The sequence below is a fragment of the Teleopsis dalmanni genome, chromosome 1 (assembly GCF_002237135.1).
Source record: "Teleopsis dalmanni isolate 2A chromosome 1, ASM223713v2, whole genome shotgun sequence".
NCBI lineage: Eukaryota > Metazoa > Arthropoda > Insecta > Diptera > Diopsidae > Teleopsis > Teleopsis dalmanni.
The window spans coordinates 104154032-104175013 of NC_051846.1; the positions used below are offsets into that span (position 1 = coordinate 104154032).

Below are 20982 nucleotides of genomic sequence, written 5' to 3' on the forward strand. Positions count from 1 at the left end.
CGGAGCTTTACGAGGAAGTAAAGGAAGGATATTTAAAATTAGAAATGAAATATAAAAAAGCAAAATTTAAAAAAAACAATTTTATTCAATAAAAGTCAATATTTAAGAAATTTATGGAATTAATTTTTATATTTTAACTTAATATTATTTTTTCAAAATTTTTTAAATTTTAGTAGTAGTATATATATGTATATAATGTATAAATATAAATATTACTGTAAATATAAGTACAAAGCGTAAAAAGTATAAAATCTAACTTATTTTTATTTTAAGTTTATTAATAGTTTATAGTTTAATAACTTATATTTAATTAAATCGTATGTTTAATTTAAAATATCGTTTTTAAATAAGATAAATAAATATTTAATTAATGTATATAAATTAATAAAATAAAATTTTAAACTTATAAAAATTCATGGATCTTATTATGGAAATTTATGCTAGTCAAATAAAGCTAATAATGATTGAAGTCTATTAGCCGCTCCCGATGTAACTTCAAAGACCTCCTCCACGTGTTCATTTTCAGCTTCCTCTGCATCCTCTGCATTTATTGAAACAATGTCACTGAAGTCAGCCATAGTTGTGCTGCTTATTGCCTTTATGGCCACATTGTGTAGTATGCAGCAAGTTAAAATAACTTTTGCAGCAATTTCAGGTTGTAGGCGTAAGTGATTGAGGCAAGGAAATTTCTCTTTAAGTATTCCTGCATAAAAAACTTGTTACTTTTTATTTCTATTGTTTATAAATTAATATTTACCAAAGCTGTTTTCAACAATTCTTCTTGTAGTTTTATGTGATCTGTTAAATCTCTGCTCTCGTGGAATAGTTGGATTATTTCGCAAAGGAGGAATTAGCCAATCCTTCAATGGGTAAGCACTATCACCAAGTAGTACTGCGCCAGGAAATGGACGAAAACCAGACTCGAAATTATTAAACAGCTGTGAATTTCTCAACACTCTGGAGTCATGCACACTTCCAGGCCAAGAACAATTTATGGCGTAATAGCTACGGTCAGGACCACACACCATCATTGCATTTAGGGCATGTTTTCCATGTCTATTTACAAACTGCGCCTCATTTTCCATTGGGGCATCAATGTTTATCATTGTACCATCAATACAACCCGCAACCTGAGGAAAACCACCAATTTCAAAGAAATGCTGCGCAATTTCATAAGTATTAGGCGGCCAGCATATAGTTGCATTAAGCATTTTGTTGATAACAGCGTCTAATACTCTGTGAATTGTGCGGCATACAATTGACTTATGGATTCCATGCATAACTGCAATTCCATGGTATTGACAGCCGTTACCCAGCCAATGTAAAGTTGTTAATAGCTGTTAATCCGGACTTAAACAATGATTTCTTTCACTATTGTATTGTAACTCATTTCCAATTTTAATTAAAATAAATTCAATTTGATGGTTTTTCAATCTGAAATGTTCCATGCTGTGCAAGAACAAATTGTAATTAGTTCTTGGATTTACTACTCGATTTACTACTGTTTGACTATCATCTTCTCCAAACAAAATTTCATGCCGAATCATTTTAACTAAGAAAGAAACCACATGAAATATTTATATTTAAATATAATATAAACTTTATTTACCTTTATTTAATTCAAAAATAACTTTAAATAACTTAAGCGCCTTTTTTCACAATAATTTTTAGTAACTAAAGTGTCTTTTTTCACAATAATTATACCATTAACAATCAAGTACACGGTTTCAATAATTTGAAATTACTAATTTTATTTAGAAAATTTCTCTCAATTTATACAAAATTACCTAACTAATTTTACTATCAACGTTAAAATAATATGTTGTCTGTTATCACTAATTTTAGTGGACTGTATTGTTATTAATTGCATTTCAAAAAAGGTTCAAAGAACGACGGAAGTACAGGTACTTGTGATTTTTTCTTCTATTGTCTCTAGAAATATATTTTTAGTATCATAATTAGATACGGATAATTAGATATTTAAAAATATTACAATGTTAGCTATTATAGGATATTTTTTACCTATGTTTTTTCTTAGTTCATAATTCGGAGAATTTGAACGATAACAGACTTATAATAATAATAAACTGTTCATTATAATAAATAAGTGTTCATGCTTGAACAATAATTCACATAAAATATTTATATTACATGTATTATAAAGTTTTTTTAGAAACTGAACTCTTATATTCACAATTTAAAAGTATTGTCCGGTAATATATCCCTTTAATTATTGCAACTAAATTTATTTCAAAAACAGCAATAATATTTGCTTAAACTAATTTTCTATTTTTTTAAAACTATTTTTATTTATTTATTAATGATTTCTTTCATTTTACGCATTGAAAGAAATCACTTTGCAAAATTTGCAAAGTGAATTAATCATTTGCAGTTTTTTTGAAAAGTTTTGCAGTTTACTTTTGCAAAGCGCAAAGTAAAAAGTGTTGGTGCAACAGAAACTGCAAAGAAAGCAGTTTTTTGTCAAATATTTCACTTTTCTTTTCATACTTTGCTTTTCATTGAAAAGTACTTTGGTGCAACGCTTTGCATTTTTTGAGTGTTTTCAAAACTTTGCATAACTCAATTCTCAAATTAATGCTTTATGTTCTCAATGAGAGAAAAATGCTCGTGGGGAATACGAGTACCATTCGGTAATTACCGAGTAAGCAAGCAGCGGAATCACTGCTGCTGTATTTTTGCTTTATTTTTTGTTCCTTTTCTCTATTGAATTTTATTATCCTTGAGAAGTCGTTTTTTTTTATCCTTGGGAAGGCGTTTTATTGGGTATTTTGTTCTATTGTTTTTTCTCTCTACTCTGAATCTTTTAAGCCCTGGGAAGTCGTTTTACTATCGTGTTTATTAACTTGGGATCAAGAATGTGAATTGGTCTTAAAGGTATAATAAACATATATGGTATATCTATTTAAATCATATAAATAATAATTCAATATTTAATGGTAAATTTTTCGAATTATACGGTTTATACGGTTTTTTCGAATGATGTAAAAGAATTATATATTTATTTAAAATATACGAAATTAATTCAGTATAGTATTTTTTTTTTCTCCTACTCCCTTTTTGATTATTGAATCAGTGGAATGGTTTTGTAGTTTTGAGCCAATCACTAGATTTACATCATAATAATATCTAATTACTGGTTTCAAGTAATCAGTTGATAACAAGATTCGAATATTCAGTTGGAGGATATTCGAATATTAAGCTTTATTATTATTTTGGAATATTCAGGTTTCCATTTACACAAATTTTGTTTTTCTCAAATCTGGTCTTCAGTGGTATTAAGCGTTGAAGATTTTGAATTATTCGAATTCGGATCGCTATTACTAGTATATAGTAATACGGATAGATGGATGACGCTCAACAAGAGCGGAGGAGTTAGCGCAAGAGGTCCATGAGTTTCGTACATTCATCGTCTCCATCCAGGTACATGCTTGGCAGAAATTAGGTTCTTTACAACAGAACAAGGAATTTATTCAAATACATAAGGACACCATAAAATCGAGACGTTTGTCACAACTAGCGGAGAAAACGTATCTATTGGATTTAATCGAGGAAGTGGAGGATATTGAATCGGACGAACAACGAAAAGAGCATATACAGCTGCAGGAGGCTAAGATCGGATTAGAAGTACAGTGTACAAGGTTTAGGAAAAGACAAGAGGAGTTGACCGAACTTTTAGGAACAGCGGAAGAGGAGAACGAAAGCCTTATTCAGAGTCTTAGAAATCTAGGCAAGTCGGAGGAGGAAATTTCGGAGCAGTTAACGGAGAGCGGGAAATTAGTGGAACAGGATCACGTTATTGAAACATTGAAGGTGCAATTGGAAAACACAAGGAGAGAGCTGGACACATTTAATAGACCTGCAACTCCGAGCGTGGATACATTACAGCTGCCAGTAACGCAAACTGAAGTGATCCAAGAATTAACAAGAACAAATCAAACGAGCTCCAATATGTCAAAAGTAACGGCGATAATGAACTCAGTGAATAACATCTGTCCGATATTCACAGGAGGAGAAGGACCGGAGCTAATGGCAAAGGTAGAAAGATTTGTGAAAGAATGCAAACTAGTGGAGCAAGAGTGGGGAACTGAAGTGAATTCAGATAATACTCTCAACATTATTCGCTGTTTGAAGCAGCATCTCCGTGGGCCAGCGTATTCCAAGATAGGGAGACGAGACTTTGCCACAATCACCAAGTTTTGTGAATATATCCAGCGGAGCTTTTATAAGAGAAACACTCTGAAACAAGTTCGCACGAAGATGGCCAATATAAACCAAGGAATTGCGGAATCGGCCAGTAATTATGGCAGCAGATTGAAAGGTTTGTTATCGGATGGTTTGGAGATAATACACACCAGCTGGGGAGAGTCGGATAGGAAGGATCTGTCAACAGATTTGAGAATTCTAGCTTCCAAAAGCTCTATTAAGGGCTTAAGAAATGACGCAACTAGGGAATCGTTAATCGATTATGATAATCTTGAGTTGGATGGTTTAATTAAGATGGCGGGGAAGAGACAGGAATATAAGAAGGGCCATCAAGTTAATTTCAATCAAGCTGAGCCAGAACATAGGTCGCCTATAGATGATCAGTTGACTTGTACTTTTTGTCGGAAAAAAGGCCACGTATGGGAGGAATGTCGTCAACGAAAAAATACGCCGTATTGTGTCAACTGCGGTGACTACGGACATGAAGTAGGGCCGAAATGTGCTAATAGAGGCGCGCACAGCGTAAAAACTTGCAGTTTTTGAAAAAGAATTGGACATGAGAAAGAGCGTTGTTTTAAAAGACTACAAACTGTGTTCTGCAAACAGTGTCAAATTAGAGGTCATGAAGAGAATCGGTTTTGTATACAGAAGACTTTTACAAGTCGCGCGATATCAGAGGGATGGCGGAAATGATCAAAATATTACTAACAGTTCATCGAATCCTTCAAATTACACAACTCGTAATTTCAGTTCGAGTCAAGAGCAAAGCCGAGGTCCTAATCAATTCGAAAGAAGTTTTTCAAATCAATCCCCACAATACAGACGTGAAAATCGGCAGCCACAACCTCGTAGGTTCGAGAACAGGTCTCCAAACGGCTACACGTACTCCAACGCGTTCATACCAAGGGGAATACGAGACCCCGGGATACGACGGGGAACAATGTCTACAAATCAGGGAAACTAAAGCCGGCCCAACCCACGCCAAAGGGTTGGACAGCCGATGAACGAAGCATAAATAGTTGGCATAGGGTAGGCGATAAAACAGCTGATACCCAAAATGAATGCGATATTTCATGCATTTCAGTAGAGGAGTAATTCTCTCCCGGAAAGGGTTTAGTACATGACGTGAATAACAGTTTACTAACGTCAGCCTCTCCAATTGGATTAAATAAGGGAGAAATTGAAGCCTCTAAAATAACTTATAATATGATCGAAACGTCAAGTTTAAAACGCGTAAAGAAAGTCACTAAAAAGGTATCAATTGTGGAAAAACCGCAGATTTACTATTACGACCCCACACCTCGGTACGAAAAAGAAACTTACGAGGAACATAAGGGTTTGCTAAAGAAATCCGTGAAACAAATCATACAATCATTAGTGGCTTTATGTCTAATGCTCATATTAAACCTAAAAGCAAAGTTGCGAAAAACCAAGTGGAGATTATCTACTCAGCAACAAATTTCCCGGAATCGAGATTATAGCCAGGTCGCAGACGTCTGTTGTGGTACGACGGAAGGAGACCACGATAATGCTTTCATTATTTACCCTTGCGATCAAGCAATCAACGAACAGTTAGTACTTTTGTTGGACTCAGGGGCAGACACCAGTCTGATCAATCCTGAGTCCCTAAAGAGAAAAATAAACATAAACCAAGGTGATACTAAACGATTGGTTGCTGCATTCGGAGGAAAGACTCATACATTAGGGTCCGTGGTAATACATCACAAGGACATACCTGGACTAAATTTTAGGATGCACGTGGTTCCGGAAGGTACAAGTTTACCGGCTGATGGATTACTAGGTAGAGACGAACTTTGGAATCGTTGCATAGCAGACACGGTGCACAAAAAATTGATTTTCTTGGATAAAGGAAAGACAATGGCAACATTGCCACTAACCCGAGCGGAAGGTGACCGACGGATTTGTATAGCCAAGTCTATCACAATTCCGGCTAGGTCAGTCAAAATAGTTCCTATTAGAGTATCTTTCGAGTCAGGAGATATAGTAGTGAGCCAAAAAGAAATCTCGCAAGATGTATACGTAGGTGGCACACTCACTCAAGTGATCAATCACACAGGGCATATTCCTGTATTAAATTCCAATGAATTTGCGGTGGTGTTGCAAAATCAAGTGTTGCCTAATTATGCGCTATATGAAGAACCAAATGTGGAATCGAACCACAACGTAAATTTACTAGGCAGCACAGAGGACTCGGAGGGTTTTAACTTGCTGATGAATTCGGTGAGATTAGACGATAATATCAACGAAGAAGAGAGGTCAGTCATAGTGGGAAGCCTTCGAGATTATAGTGATATATTTACCCTTAAGGGGGATAAACTGACTTATACAACTGCGCTGAGACATGAAATACCTACGGAACCAGGCAAACCTCCTATCAATATTAGGCAATATCGTATACCAGAGGCGCATAAGGCAGAAATTGCCAAGCAAGTAGGGAAAATGTTAGAGGACGACGTCATTGCACCAAGTGTGTCACCCTGGAATTCACCGATCATTCTGGTCCCCAAAAAACAAGGACCTGTTGGGGAGAAAAAATGGCGACTCGTAGTCGATTTCAGAAAATTAAACGATATAACCATAAAACAAGTGTTCCCAATTCCCAGGATTGACGAGATTCTGGACCAATTAGGCAGCAGTAGATATTTTTCTACTCTCGATCTGGCTAGTGGTTATTACCAGGTACTTCTCGACAACCAGGATCGGGATAAGACGGCTTTCAGTACTAGCACGGGACATTATGAGTTCGTTTTGACGACCGATACTAGTAACGAAGCATTGGGAGCCGTTCTTTCGCAAGGAAAGATAGGTGAGGACCTTCCACTGTATTTTGCGAGCAGAGCCCTGAGTGCAACCGAGAGAAAATACTCCACCATCGAGAAGGAATTTCTAGCAATTGTCTGGGCAACGAGAAATTTCAGATCTTACCTATTGGGAAGGCATTTCAAGATTTTCACGGACCACAAACCTCTCAGAGGGGTGGCAAATCAAAAAACTCAAGACACCAGGCTGGGGCGGTTTAGGCTTAAATTATTGGAACACGATTTCGAAATTTGCTATAAACCTGGGAAATCTAATTTAAATGCGGATGCATTGAGTCGACTACCAATTGAATCAAGTGAGATCCAAGTAGTACCCAGATCAAAAACCTCAACAAAATTGGATGGAAAGGCTAAAGATTCTGCAAATCAAGGGAAGACCAACGCAACACCACAACAATCTGTAGCCGATGTCGAGCCAGGGACAACAGTTTCAAACGGCACACACAAGAAGAGGAACGGGATCCAGGAGTGGAGGATCAGGCCCTTTATCTGACTGATACCAGAGACATAAAAGAGGTACTAGCTAGATTCCATGATTCCCCAATGGGAGGCCATCAGGGAGCCACCCGCACATATTTTCAGATTCGTAAACAATTTAAGTGGAGTGGAATGCAAAGGCAAATTAAGGATTACGTGAGGGCATGTTCGCTGTGTCAAAGAAACAAAAGCTCGAGGGAAGATAGAATGCCCATGGTTATCACAGACACACCTCAACGACCGTTTGACAAGGTCGTTGAGGTGTGGACATAATTGGCCCATTGCCTTATTCGTCAAGGGGTAATAGATGCATTTTGACCTTACAAGATGACTTTAGCAAATATATGATTTGTGTCGCTCTACCAGATGCTGAAGCAGTAACGGTAGCGCGGGCCTTTTTCGAAGAAATAATTGCAAAATTCAACATACCGCGGATTCTGGTGACGGATAATGGTTCTAATTTCACCGCGGCGTTATTCAAAGAAACATGCAATATTATTAGGGGTAAAGAAACTCTGTACATCGCCGTATCATCCCCAGTCAAATGGGTCTTTAGAAAGAAGCCATAGACCACTGGCAGAGTTTTTGAGAAATTTCGTAGACATGGATGGTGCAAACTGGGATCAATTGTTACACCATGCCATGCATGTGCACAATAATACGGTACACATGACCACAAAACAAACACCGAGTAGGACTTTGTTTGGTTTTGATGTGGAGATCCCAGTAACACTGAGGAAAAAGCCGTCACCTCTCTATAACTCCGATGAATACTCTCATATATTGAAGTATCAGATTCAACGTTCTCATGAGTTAGTGAGGGAAAATCAGAAGAAAGCGAAATTGAATTCTAAAAAATATTATGACAGGAATAAAAAGGAAATGAAATTTAGAATAGGAGAGAAAGTGCTCCTGAGGAATTAAACGAGGAAGAATAAATTTGCACCCATATGGGAGGGCCCCTATATCGTAAAGGAGGTACCCAACATGGTGAATGTAAAACTTTATATTTACTATATATTTTTTTTGAAACACCAGTTAATTTTACTGTTTTGACAAATTCTGTAACTTTAAAGCACAATCTTGATGTTCATTGTAACTTTCATACCTGGGGTATCTCGTTTAAGTACCAGATAACGGGTAGAGGTTCAGTAAACCAACGTCCGGATGGGACGTTTTCAATTCATTACTCTGATTAGTTCGGAGGGGTCAACGGCCATGTAATGTGTTTGGATAAGTATAATGAAGTGTGCTTATTAGTAAAAAGTAAAACACGACTTATTAGGTTGAGTTATTAAATTTATTAGGTTTATTGTAATTGATTCATCTTAATGCTAATGCTCAGCGTATTAGCACTTGAGTGTCATATATTTCTTATATGTTAATTGTACATAGAATAAGCTTTATATATAAGCGCAGCAACAGTGGCAAGTTAAAGCGCTGAGTGCGCATAAAGTGTCACGTACGCTTGCGCGTGGGATAGCAATAGTTCGCATGTGCTTGATGTACATTGTATCAGTTGACCATTACAATGTGTATGGCTGTTTGATACTTATGAGAATACGCAAGGTAACCGAATTCCTCTTATGTGTTGATATAAAGATATAAGCACATACATACTACAATAGTTATGGTTTTTCCTAGCGCAGCGAGGCGCTTTCTTGTTCGCAACGAGGCGAATAAAACTAGGTTGCAAGTAGGCAACTTGAATAAAATAATCAGTGAGACTCAATATTCTGTTTGAATCTTTTTGAAGTGCCTGACGGTAATTATCCTAGTCAGGATAATTATCCTATAATTATCCTAGGACATTATGGAAACATTAAATTCAGCATTCACATATGTTGAGAATGTTTTCATCCTAAATTTTCCTATATATTTATATTATCTTTAGAACCGTAATCAAATCGGTTCAACTTTTTATTTTTAAGACATTATTGAAACATTAAACTCAGCATTCACATATGTTGAGAATGTTTTCATTCTAAATTTTCCTATATATTTATATTATCTTTAGAACCGTAATCAAATCGGTTCAACTTTTCATTTTTAAGACATTATTGAAACATTAAACTCAGCATTCACATATGTTGAGAATGTTTTCATCCCAAATTTTCTATATATTTATACTAATATTTCGGAATTATCCTTAGAACCGTTATCAAACCTGTTCCTTAGAACCGGTTCACCTGTTATTTTAAGATATTATTATAACGTTAAATTCAGCACTCACATAGGTAGGTTCAGGGTCGACAAACAAACTAAGACACCTAATCTAATTTTATTTTTTTTTGTATATAATTATTTCTTGACGTCATTACAGTTTGACGTTTCTGATAAATAACAGGCCACATTCCAGGACAAACAGTTGATACTTCAAAGGCAATCTTATGGAAATATGGAATGGAATATTATGTATTAATAAAGTACAATATTAATATATGTTTTTTTTCCCTTTATATATATAGATTTGAATTTGAATACAAATATATCCCAGAAGGCTCGTTCAATATCGGGAACGTTACAGAATGGAACACGGAATGAACAATAGACTAGTTTTAAGTTTGAATTAATTAAGTATAAATAAATTAAATTATAATATTTTATTATTATGGAATATTTCATATAATTTTAGATTATATAGAATATAATATGGAATACATATATATATAAAATAACTCTTGACTGGAGCCGTGGTAGAACATTGTTCGGAGTCGCGAATTCGGATAATGTCTGCACGCGGTTACAGTACAGGAGGGTATAAAATCATAATCATATTAGAATTATATAGAATATTACACTAAATTTTGTTTACATAGTGATATATTTTGTTTACATATTAAATTTTAAATTATGTTTTTATAAAAAAGAAAAAAATTTTTAATTCTGAAATGTATTTAAAAAGTTTAAAATTTTAATCACCAACTTTTTAGTTTCAACATTTTTGAATACTATAGTTAGTTGTTAGTTGTGGTGGAGGGAGGACGAATCCTCCTCAAATAGCTAAGGATGAAAGCCGTTTTGAGTCCACAAAAACCTCGTAAAAGTGGGTAGTAGATAGAGAGTCAAACTAGAACCAACCAGAGGCATTAACAAAGGCAAGAATCTGGCTAATGCTGATGCTGGAGATATCGCTAAGTGAGTTGAAGAAAGGGGCCCCTAGAAACTTAAACCTAGTTCTGGCCAGACCTGGACAAAAACACATCAGGTGTTCTGGTATCATTTCTTCAAGTGTTGGTAGACACGCACTACATGAGGTACCACAGGAAAGGCCAAGTCTGGCTCGATGCCGTCCTATGGACCAGTGACCCGTAAAGATAGATACTAGCTTAGAAACCTCAGATTTATTTCTACAAATTAAGTCAGAGGTTCTATATTTGGAATAAATGGGCCAAGTAGCCCTTGACCTGGCTGCTGACAGAGTAAGGGTCCACTCACTATTTGCCTTTCGCAAAAAATGGTCACAAATCAGCCTACGCCCGTAGCTGACAGGGGCAGGGATCGAAATAGGGGTACCCGTGGAAGAGGCGCCTAGCCTAGCAAGCTCGTCGGCGCGCTCATTTCCCACAATATTAGAATGCCCGGGAACCCACACTAGAGTAACCTTGGACCTCTCACTTAGTTCAGAAATAATTTCCTTACATTCTTCTATTAATCTTGATGACAGACAGACTGCTGATAAAGCTTTAATAGCTGCCTGACTGTCAGTTAGAATACAGACCTCTTTTCCGTGAAGGCGAATATTTAAAGTAAGAACACATGCCCTAAGGATGGCAAAAACTTCAGCCTGAAATATTGAGGTGGAATCTGAGAGGTGGTATGATTTACTAATCATTAGGTCCGTAGAAAAGATTCCGGCTCCAACGCCCTCATCCATTTTAGACCCGTCGGTGTAGATCGCTATCTTTCCTAGAGTTGTAGGCAAACCCGCCTCCCAATCTCCTCTTGAAGGAATTATGGTGGCGAAGTTATTATCGAATAGTAACCGAGGACATAGGTAGTCTGAAACCCTGACATCATCTATCGGATAGAGTGATGCGATATTACCATGTCCTAAAGCAGTCGAGCGCCAACAGTTTAGATCGTTAAGCCTCTGCGCGCTGAGAGTAGCAGCTTGCTTGATGTAAATATCAATAGGTAGCAAGTTAAGTATTACATTGAGCGCACTGGTGGGGCAAGATCTTAGAGCCCCAGTGGCTCCCACACAGGCAGATCTTTGCATTCTGGTTAGTCTTTGAACAATGCACTGTTTGTTCAATGAAGGCCACCACACCAGACATCCATATGTTAATATTGGCCGAACGACGGCTGTGTAAAGCCAGAGAATCACTTTGGGCTGCAATCCCCAGCTCTTGCCGTACATCCTTTTGCACGCATAGAAAGCCACACAAGCTTTACGAATTCTTTCGTCGATGTTGGCTTTCCAGTTAAGTTTTGTGTCAAGAATTACTCCTAGATACTTAACTTTGTGCGAAAGAGTTAATCTTTGGCCATTTAATCTTGGCAGCGGAAAGTTAGGAATTTTATATTTTTTGGTAAACAGTAACAGTTCTGTCTTAGAAGGATTAACACCTACGTCACACTTTGAGGCCCATTTACTAAGGTTCAGAAAAGCGCCCTCCATGATGCTACTCAGCACCGAAGGGAACATGCCTGTTACCAGAAGGACAACATCATCCGCATACGCTACTGCTTTGACTCCACCCTGGTTAAGCCTTAAAAGCAGTGAGTTCATTGTTAAAATCCATAGTAAGGGAGATAACACTCCCCCTTGTGGTGTACCCCTACTGACGCACTTCCTAATGCTAAGATTGCCCATCTCTGCATTGATGATTCTAAACCCAAGCATAGAAGCGATCCATCGGGAGATACAGGCCGGGATGTTCATTTCGCTGAGAGCATCCTGAATGGCTACCACACTGACGTTATTAAAAGCTCCTTCTATATCCAGGAAGGCGGCTAAGGTAAATTGTTTACATCCAAGAGATTTCTCCACCCCAGTGACGACCTCATGTAGTGCCGTTTCTGTGGACTTACCTTTGAGATATGCATGTTGAGCCCTTGATATTTTAGCGAAACTGTGTAAAGATCTGATGTGAGCATCGATCAGTCTTTCCATAGTTTTAAGTAAGAATGAAGTAAGGCTGATGGGTCTGTAATCTTTAGCCGTACTATGGCCTGTTCTACCTACTTTTGGAATAAAAACTACTCTAACTTGTCTCCAGCCGCTGGGGACATGATTAAGTGAAAAGCAGCTACAGAAAATCGCGTACAGCCAATTTACAGCTACATCTCCCAGAGATTGTAACATAATTGGTAAGATCCCGTCAGGACCCGGACTTTTATATGGAGAGAATGAATCGATGGCCCATTTGATCCTTCTAGATGATACCACTGACTGTATAGTCTCGCCAGAATTGGCTGAACGATACGGCAATACCTTTGGGGGATCACCCGAGGAACCAGGAAAATGGGTATCCACTAATAGTGAGAGGGATTCCGTTAGGGATTTAACTGGATTTCCGTCTACTTTGTTAATGAGCGAGGGACAAGATTGGCCATTTGCTAGCAATTTGGCTAGTCTAGCCGATTCTTTAATGCTTTTAATTTGCTGGCAATGAGAATTCCATGACAATTTCTTGGATTCCCGAAGTGCTTTTTTGTAAACCCTAAGAGCATCTTTATATGGAGTCCAAACCTTGGTCCGATAGCTTTCGTTGAAGGCTCTTCTCGCATTCCTGCGGAGCAAAGAGAGCTTCTCGTTCCACCATGGTGGCTTACACTTCTTCGCATACGAGCGAGGACATGATGCTTCAAAGGAAGAAATAATATTATTTGTCAAAGAGTTGACCCTGCACTCCAATTCCCTAATCGAGTTAATTGGAGCGGGGGCAATGTTGATTTTTCTATTGAGCAATGACCTGAAAGTATCCCAGTTTGTCTTCCTGGGATTACGGTGAGATTGCTTAGCTACCATGGGAATATTCATCACAAACATGATATATCTATGATCAGAGAAGGAGTTCCTGGTTGAAACTCTCCAATCATTGATCGTTAAAGAGCACGAAGTCGAACAAAGGGTAATATCTAAAACCTCTTCCCACCCTACACGATCATCCGTACTCGGAAAAATGAAGGTGGGAGTGTTACCCTTATTACATACTTCTAGATTACATTTTAATATAAAATCAAAAAGAGACTCACCTCTATCGTTAATTTCCGAGCTTCCCCACAAGGAGTGCCGGGCATTGGCATCACAACCCATCAGCAAGGCTAGCTTCTCGGTCTGCGCGAAATTTTGGACTAGTAGTACCCCTTCTGGAGGTGCCTCATCGTCGTGTGGCATGTAGGCGGATGTTACCAAAATCGCAGGTTTTAGCTTCCGCTCTATCCGGATGGTGGTTATATCTAAAGAACTTAAGTGAGAGCAGAGAAAAGCATTAAGGTGCGTTTTTGCTAAAATGCACGATCTAGGCTTACCCTGTCCTTTGTCATAAAAAAGATTATACCCATTGATGTTGAGCCCTTTGACACATGAGCTATGAACCCAGGGCTCTTGGATGATGGCAAGGTCGATGTCCTCCTCCCTGAGTAAGACAGCCAGATTATCCGTGGCACATTTAGAGTGTTTCAGGTTTATCTGCACGACCTTGGCCATTAATACATCAACAAGGTTTGCTATCGATGATGAGGTCATCTAGCAGCTTACTAGTGCCCTCAACCTCATCCAGAATATTATCCGGTGGCGCGTTTTTAAAGATTTTAATTTTTGCCTTCCGGATGCCGTAACGCAGCTTGCAGTCATTAGCCTCAATGACTGGCAAGCATTCTTCGTTGATAAGAAGTAAGTACGATTGGCTGTGTTTTTGCGGTTCTTCGGTCTTGAGAACCGACCAGTCTTCCATCAGGATTTCTGGATTTTGTAGCTTTAGCTGCTGCAGAATAAGGTCAGGAGGACCAAGGTTTTTGGGTAACCATACGCGCGCTCGAGGCCTCGATGGAATTTCCGCCGCAGGGACAAGTTTGAGCTTTAAACCGTCCCAGTTCTCACTAATCTTAGTGATCGCCTTGCTGAGAAAACTCCGCGAATACTCGTCGTCGCATCTGATCACTCGGTGACCACGGACGATATCTGCGCAGTCAAAAGAAGGAACGGACCCCGGATTAGTCATGAGCTCAGCCATAACCAATTCGGACAGTTTGGTCTCAATCAGCGCCCACCTCTCCATCAGCAGCTTGCCGTTAGAGTTGTGTTCGTCGATCAAGGCCACACTGAGATGGTCTCTCGCTACTTCACTGAAGGGACGAGAAGCTTGTGCCGGTCTTGACATTAGCTTTCCATCCCCCGTTCCAACTTTGTGCCGCTTCGCCTCCTTGCTGGGGTCTTCCTGAGATCTGTTACGCTTGCCGCCATCTCCGACGTTCTTGCCGGTGATAACAGACTGGCGCAGACCTTCATCATGAAGATACTCCTCCACAATGGCGCGGTATTTAACAGCGTCGGCTTCGTCTCGTTCATGGACCTTGCCTTCTTTTTTATTGCTCTCAATTTTCTTTAGCATAAAAAGCGCTCGCTGGTAACGATTTTTGCGTGCCATGTTGGCCGTTTTTTTCCGAGATTTTGTATTGCCCTTACTGCTTAGACTGGCAGTTTTAAGCGTTGGCGTGCGGTTGGCACTCGGTCTACTTTGACTGGTAGACGGAGTGCCGTCGATTTTTTTGGTTGTTGGTTGGATTGGATTAGACGCCGGTGTACTGTGACTGGTACAACCGGTATTGGAATCGGCAACGATCTCGTCGTCCGATTTCAACAATTCGTCTTCCGTAAGTTTGGTGGGTTTATACTCTCCAGCCACGAGTTCCGAGACATTGTCGGGAGAAATCATAACATATTCATAGTCGTCCACCTTACCCGGTAAGACAGGCGCGGCGGACCCGAGGATATTTGGACGAAAGAAGCGACCACCACAGCAGCGTCCCATACCATGGCTAGACCACAGTTACTCCCCAAGGCGGTCATATATTGGAGAGGCTCCGCAAAAATACAGTCGGACAGACCCCTTGACTGCAAACCTACTCGGTGAGCACGGATCGCGTAACACTCCCGAGTTAAGGGGACCTTCAAACCATGATCAGAAAGCATTGAGTGGTGTGCAGCTATTAAAGAGCTAAGGACAATCACTCAATTCCTCCTGATCTTAGCTGGGCACCGTCCTGACAACGTACAGGACGAAAAAAAAACTGTGTGACCCATTTCCAGACGGCACCCTCGTGGAGGGTTCAGTAGAAGGATTTTCTGCCATCCTTTTGAATACTATATATTTATTAAATATTTAATTATTTGTAAGCAATACAATAATACAGTATAAGAGAATTAAATTAAAACATAATAACATTTGAAATTATATTTTGAATGAAACATATATTACAGTGAGTCAGTTTTTTCAACTACCACACGGTATATCTACATTAAATATTAAAAGATATATAGATATTAAAATTTAACTTTTAAATTATATAATTAAATCAGCCTTTAACATAAAAACAAAGCAACTAATGAACATGTACTGGTTGTGTACAAATAATTAGAAATCATTTTATATTGAAGAAAGAAAAACAACATATGTTTAATATATTAATTATTTTTATTATAACATTTTTTTTTTAAACTAAAAACAAACAATATGTACAAAATAAATTTTATTTTTGAAACAAGAGCTAAACATTGCTATTTAAAATTTGTTGTAAACAATTCTGGTAATTAATTTTTTATTAAGCATATATTATTACATTAATATAATTCCTGTGAGAATAATTGTAATGTATTATTAACATATTTATTTTTAATAGTATTTTAAAAAAAAAAAAAACAAAAAAAAAAAATAATAAAAACACACATAAGTAAATGTGCAATATTATAAGTACTTGTAAACTATGTGCAATATGAAGAAATGTTAAAGATTGGCCAAACATTATAGTCTCATAATTAGTCTGTATTGTAATAATTTTAAAATACAATTGGATTAAATTTACATAATATGAAAAATTTTAATTTACAAAAAAAAAAACAAAAAATATGCAATATTATAAATACTTGTAAACTATGTGCAATATAAAGAAATGTTAAGATTGGCCAAACATTGTGGTCTCATAATTAGTCTTTATTGTAATAATTTTAAAATACAATTGGATTAAATTTACATAATATGAAAGATTTTATTTACAAAAAAAAAAAACGAAAAAAAAAATGTGCAATATCATGAATACTTCTAAATTATGTTTTTAAAAAAAAAAATAATATATAAATAATTTAAAAAAAAAAATGTAAACAGATTATATATGCTGTCGTTATGCTTTCGCTAATATGTTATATCATTATATCACCAATGACAAAGAAGTCCTTTGAAGAGCGTCAACGCTCATCCGCAAGGGGGAAGGGATGTTGTGGGCTCATACACAATGGGGTGTGCGTGAAACGGTTTGACCGTCATTAAATAAAAATATAAGAACAGCCTTGTTTTCAGTCTCATGTTACGATGCAGTCTCATGTTATATGTTCTATGTGTATATATATATACATGATATGAATGTAGTTAGTGTTAATGAAAGTGTGAAGGTGTCAGAGTAAACTGTAAATCACCCCAATCCGGGATAACACGTGTCCATCGGATTAATGTTTGTAGTCGGGGTTAACAGACTAATCTAGCGTGCATCTCACTGATACCTGTTCGCCTCAGTGAGTAACTGCGGGCTTACCGTGTTAGAAAGGGCTATTATACGGTGGATATAACAATCCCCCGCACTCGTGGGATGTTTATGGAGAATATAAAGCAATTAAATAAACTAACAGGATCTCATACTGCAACTCAACTGGCCAATCAGGGGGAGTCTCTTATCCGAAATATTTAACGCTAGGCTTTAACTCCTACACGGAGACTACAATAACGTAAGAAAGGCAAAGGATCTAAAGAAAGAAAACTTGGTCCAGCGCCTTCAGAAACAACTGCAACTTCAGCAGGTAAAAAATAGAAGGGAAGTCACAAGGTTGTGGGCTCCAAAGATGCTTCGACACCTAAGAAGACCATCCCACAACCCCCGACTAGTACTGGACGAATATCCGGGCTAGCCGTCTCTATCGGTGATACCAAGAAATCGACAGGTCTGAGTAGCAAGGGTACCAAATGGTACCAGTATAAAAATAGCTCAGATAAATCTACACCATATATTTGAAATGTAGTTATAGCGTCTCTATATATAAAGTTGACAATCCTGTTTCTAAATGTTGTATATAGTTGGGCGTGCTTTGCGGTAACTTATTCTTTTTATGGAGTACCTTCGCAGCGTTTCCACTTCGTTAAATTCGTCTATTTTCCATACTTGTGCTGCATAAAAGAGGATTGATCTTACAGAAGCTTTAAACCTTGAAACCGAGGGTGCAACCTCATTTTTTCCTAAAATTACTTTCCATGACGAGTTTATTGCTTTTTTGGCTTCACTTAACTTTTTACTGAGATGTTTATTGAATTTACCATTATAAGTGATCCAAATTTCTAAATATTTGTATTCTTTTACTACTTCTAACGCTTCACCATTTAAGTTCCAAATTTCATTTTTCATAGGCCTTCTGCAATTTATTTTGAACATCATAATTTTAGATTTAAAAGTATTTATTTTAAGTCTCCATATCACACAGTAGGCATATAATTCATTGATCATAGTTTGCATTTTTATAGCTGAGTCCGCCATAAGTACTATATCATCTGCATATAAAAGTAATTTAATACATGTTCCATTTATAAGGATACCTTCGGAAAGATAATTGTTTAAATCGTTTATGAACAATGCAAAAAGTAGAGTACTCATCAAGCAGCCCAGTTTTACTCCTGTGTTCGAAGAAAACCACTTGGAAAGACTGTTTCCATCCCATAGTACTGCAGTCGTGTTACAATATAACGCCATTACTATTTTTAGCATTTTTGTAGATATTCCATAAGTACTTAACTTATAAAACATAGCATCTCTACAAAAAACAAATACAATTTTTTTCCTTTTTCTATGTATAATTTTGCAATATTTGTCAGAATGAAAACATTGTCCACAGTTGAGTAACCTTGGCTGAAGTTTGCTTGATATTCACTTAGTAGCTTTTTATCGTTGACCCAACTTTGCAGTCGCTGATGTAATATGCTTGTAAATACTTTTGCTATCGAATTTAAACAGGATATTCCTTTATAATTTTTTACGTCATGCGGATCACCTTCTTTAAACACTATTAAATTTTTAAAACATTCCAGTACTTCTGAATTATCGTTTATGTAGTTAAAAATTTTTGTAATCCTTGTGATACCTTCATCTGATGCAATTTTAAAAATTCTGCTGGAATTCTATCTTCACCAGGCGCTTTATTTTCTTTGCAATGCACCAAAACCTCTGTTATGTAATTCAACTACCTCGATTATTTTGTCTAATTCATTGATTTGAATTAGTGGTTCTGCGTAGCTAAAACGATTTATGTCATCCATTGTACTTGGAAGTTTTTCAAAATAAGTACCTAGAACGCCAGAATTAAGATGCACCGACTTACTGAAGTTCATGTCATTAACTTTACGTACATTATTCTAAAAGCTTTTGGAGTCTTTTACTGTTGTTAATGATAAGGCAAGACCAATACTGTGTTGGCTTTTTTTTTTGTTATAGCAAACATTTCTGTATACGTTTTTGGCAGTCTTGTACTCATCTGAAACTAAGCCCCTTTTTCTCGCCATATTCAAGTTATTGAAACAGTTTACCCTTGCAATTTCACACTCTTTATTGAAGCAATCTTTATTCCATTTTTTCTTCGTTGGACTAAATAAGCGAGCAGTGTTGTTGTTTCATATGTTATTTTTAAAATAAGCGGTTGTTCTTTTGTGATTTGCTTACAAAAGAAAACACCTAATGTCATTGACAGAAGACTGCAGATGGCTGGCTGCTGTTAATTTATCATCTCCAATCGCAAGGACAGCTGTATCGTCCGCGAACGTCGCTGTAAACGTTGCTGAGTTCGTTGGCAACTCATACGTGTATATTAAATATAACAGACGACCAAGTACACTGCCTTGGGGTATCCCAGCGTTGATTTTTTGGAATTCACTGTAATCGTTTTTATGCTTAACACGGAAGTAACGATTGAACGAGTAAGAAGAAACCATATCGAAATACTCAAACGGAAAAATGTTTCTTATTTTCATTAGCAGACCTGTATGCCAAACTTTGTCGAAAACCTGGGATACGTCTAAGAATAGTGCTGAACAAACTTTCTTTTCCTCAAGAGCGGTTTTGATTACGTCGGTGATTCTGTGAACTTGATCAATGGCCGAGTGACTACACCTGAATCCAAATTGATGCATAGGAATGGTCATCTATTGTTCAAGTAAAGGCAACATCCGTTTGAGCATAATCTTTTCAAATAGTTTTGAAAACACAGATAGGAGAGCTATTGGACTATAGGAGCTGACATCGTTTGCATTTTCCCCCGGTTTAAGGACCATAATAGTTTCTGAGACCTTCCACAACGAAGGGAGATATTTCAAGCATAGAACATCATTTAAGATGTTAATAACTTTTACTATGCACTTAGCTGGGACTTCTCTAAGAAGTTCTGCAGTTATGAGATCATATCCTGGAGTTTTTTTTAGCTTAAGTTCGTTTTTTATTATCATCATTACTACAAACTCGTTAGTTGTCAGCAAATTGTTTCTGCTATTAGTCCCCAGATTATGGTACAAGTTTCAACACTATTCTCACTACCAAAAATAGAGAATACTTTTGTCAAATGCTCAGAGAAAACTTCAGGTTTTTCTTTATCGCTATTGGCCCATTGGTTAGTGAAGGTCTTTATTGGTGCGTTATGTGATTATATTTGTCAAATCAGGCAAATATGAGTGGAATTGATTATTTTTAAAGCGATTGATCTCAGAGGTAAGTTCTTTAGTCAGCCTATTTAAATTTGCTTTATCTGCTGGGGAGCTCGAGTGTTGCCACTTTTTCCTCATATTTCTTTTTGTTGTAGTAGTTCTAATATGGCTGTTAGATATCTGTGCGGACAGTTCGATTACTTCCATATAGGAGTGCTTAACAACGCGGCTTGGTGAAGCTTTCTTGTAAGGTCTATAATTTTAAACTCCATATCGTCTTCACCGTAAATTTCAGTCGAAGGCGAAATATTATTATTTATTTGATTTATTTATTTAAAAAAAATGCTTTAAAAATAAAAAAAACCCTTTTATTGCATCATCTTAGAACTAACTTAAAAACTAACAAAAAAAAGAGATAACAAAAAAAAAGAGAGATAATATGTACTCAATATATAACAATTTACAAGTTATTAAATAATAAAGCAAAAAAAGAAGAAATTGAATTCAAAATCAAATTAAAAAATTAAATTAAATTAAATTAAATT

General features: G+C 36.9%; 1 protein-coding gene across 1 annotated transcript; it reads right to left on the reverse strand.

The window, feature by feature from the left end:
• Window positions 1-440: 440 nt before the first annotated feature.
• LOC119664088 (putative nuclease HARBI1) lies at window positions 441-1247 on the reverse strand. The gene is made up of 2 exons (XM_038073647.1): window positions 758-1247; window positions 441-703 (listed from the first exon to the last, which is right to left on the reverse strand). The coding sequence occupies exons 1-2, from the start codon at window positions 1209-1211 to the stop codon at window positions 441-443; spliced, it is 717 nt and encodes a 238-aa protein (XP_037929575.1). The 5' UTR covers window positions 1212-1247.
• Window positions 1248-20982: the final 19735 nt, after the last annotated feature.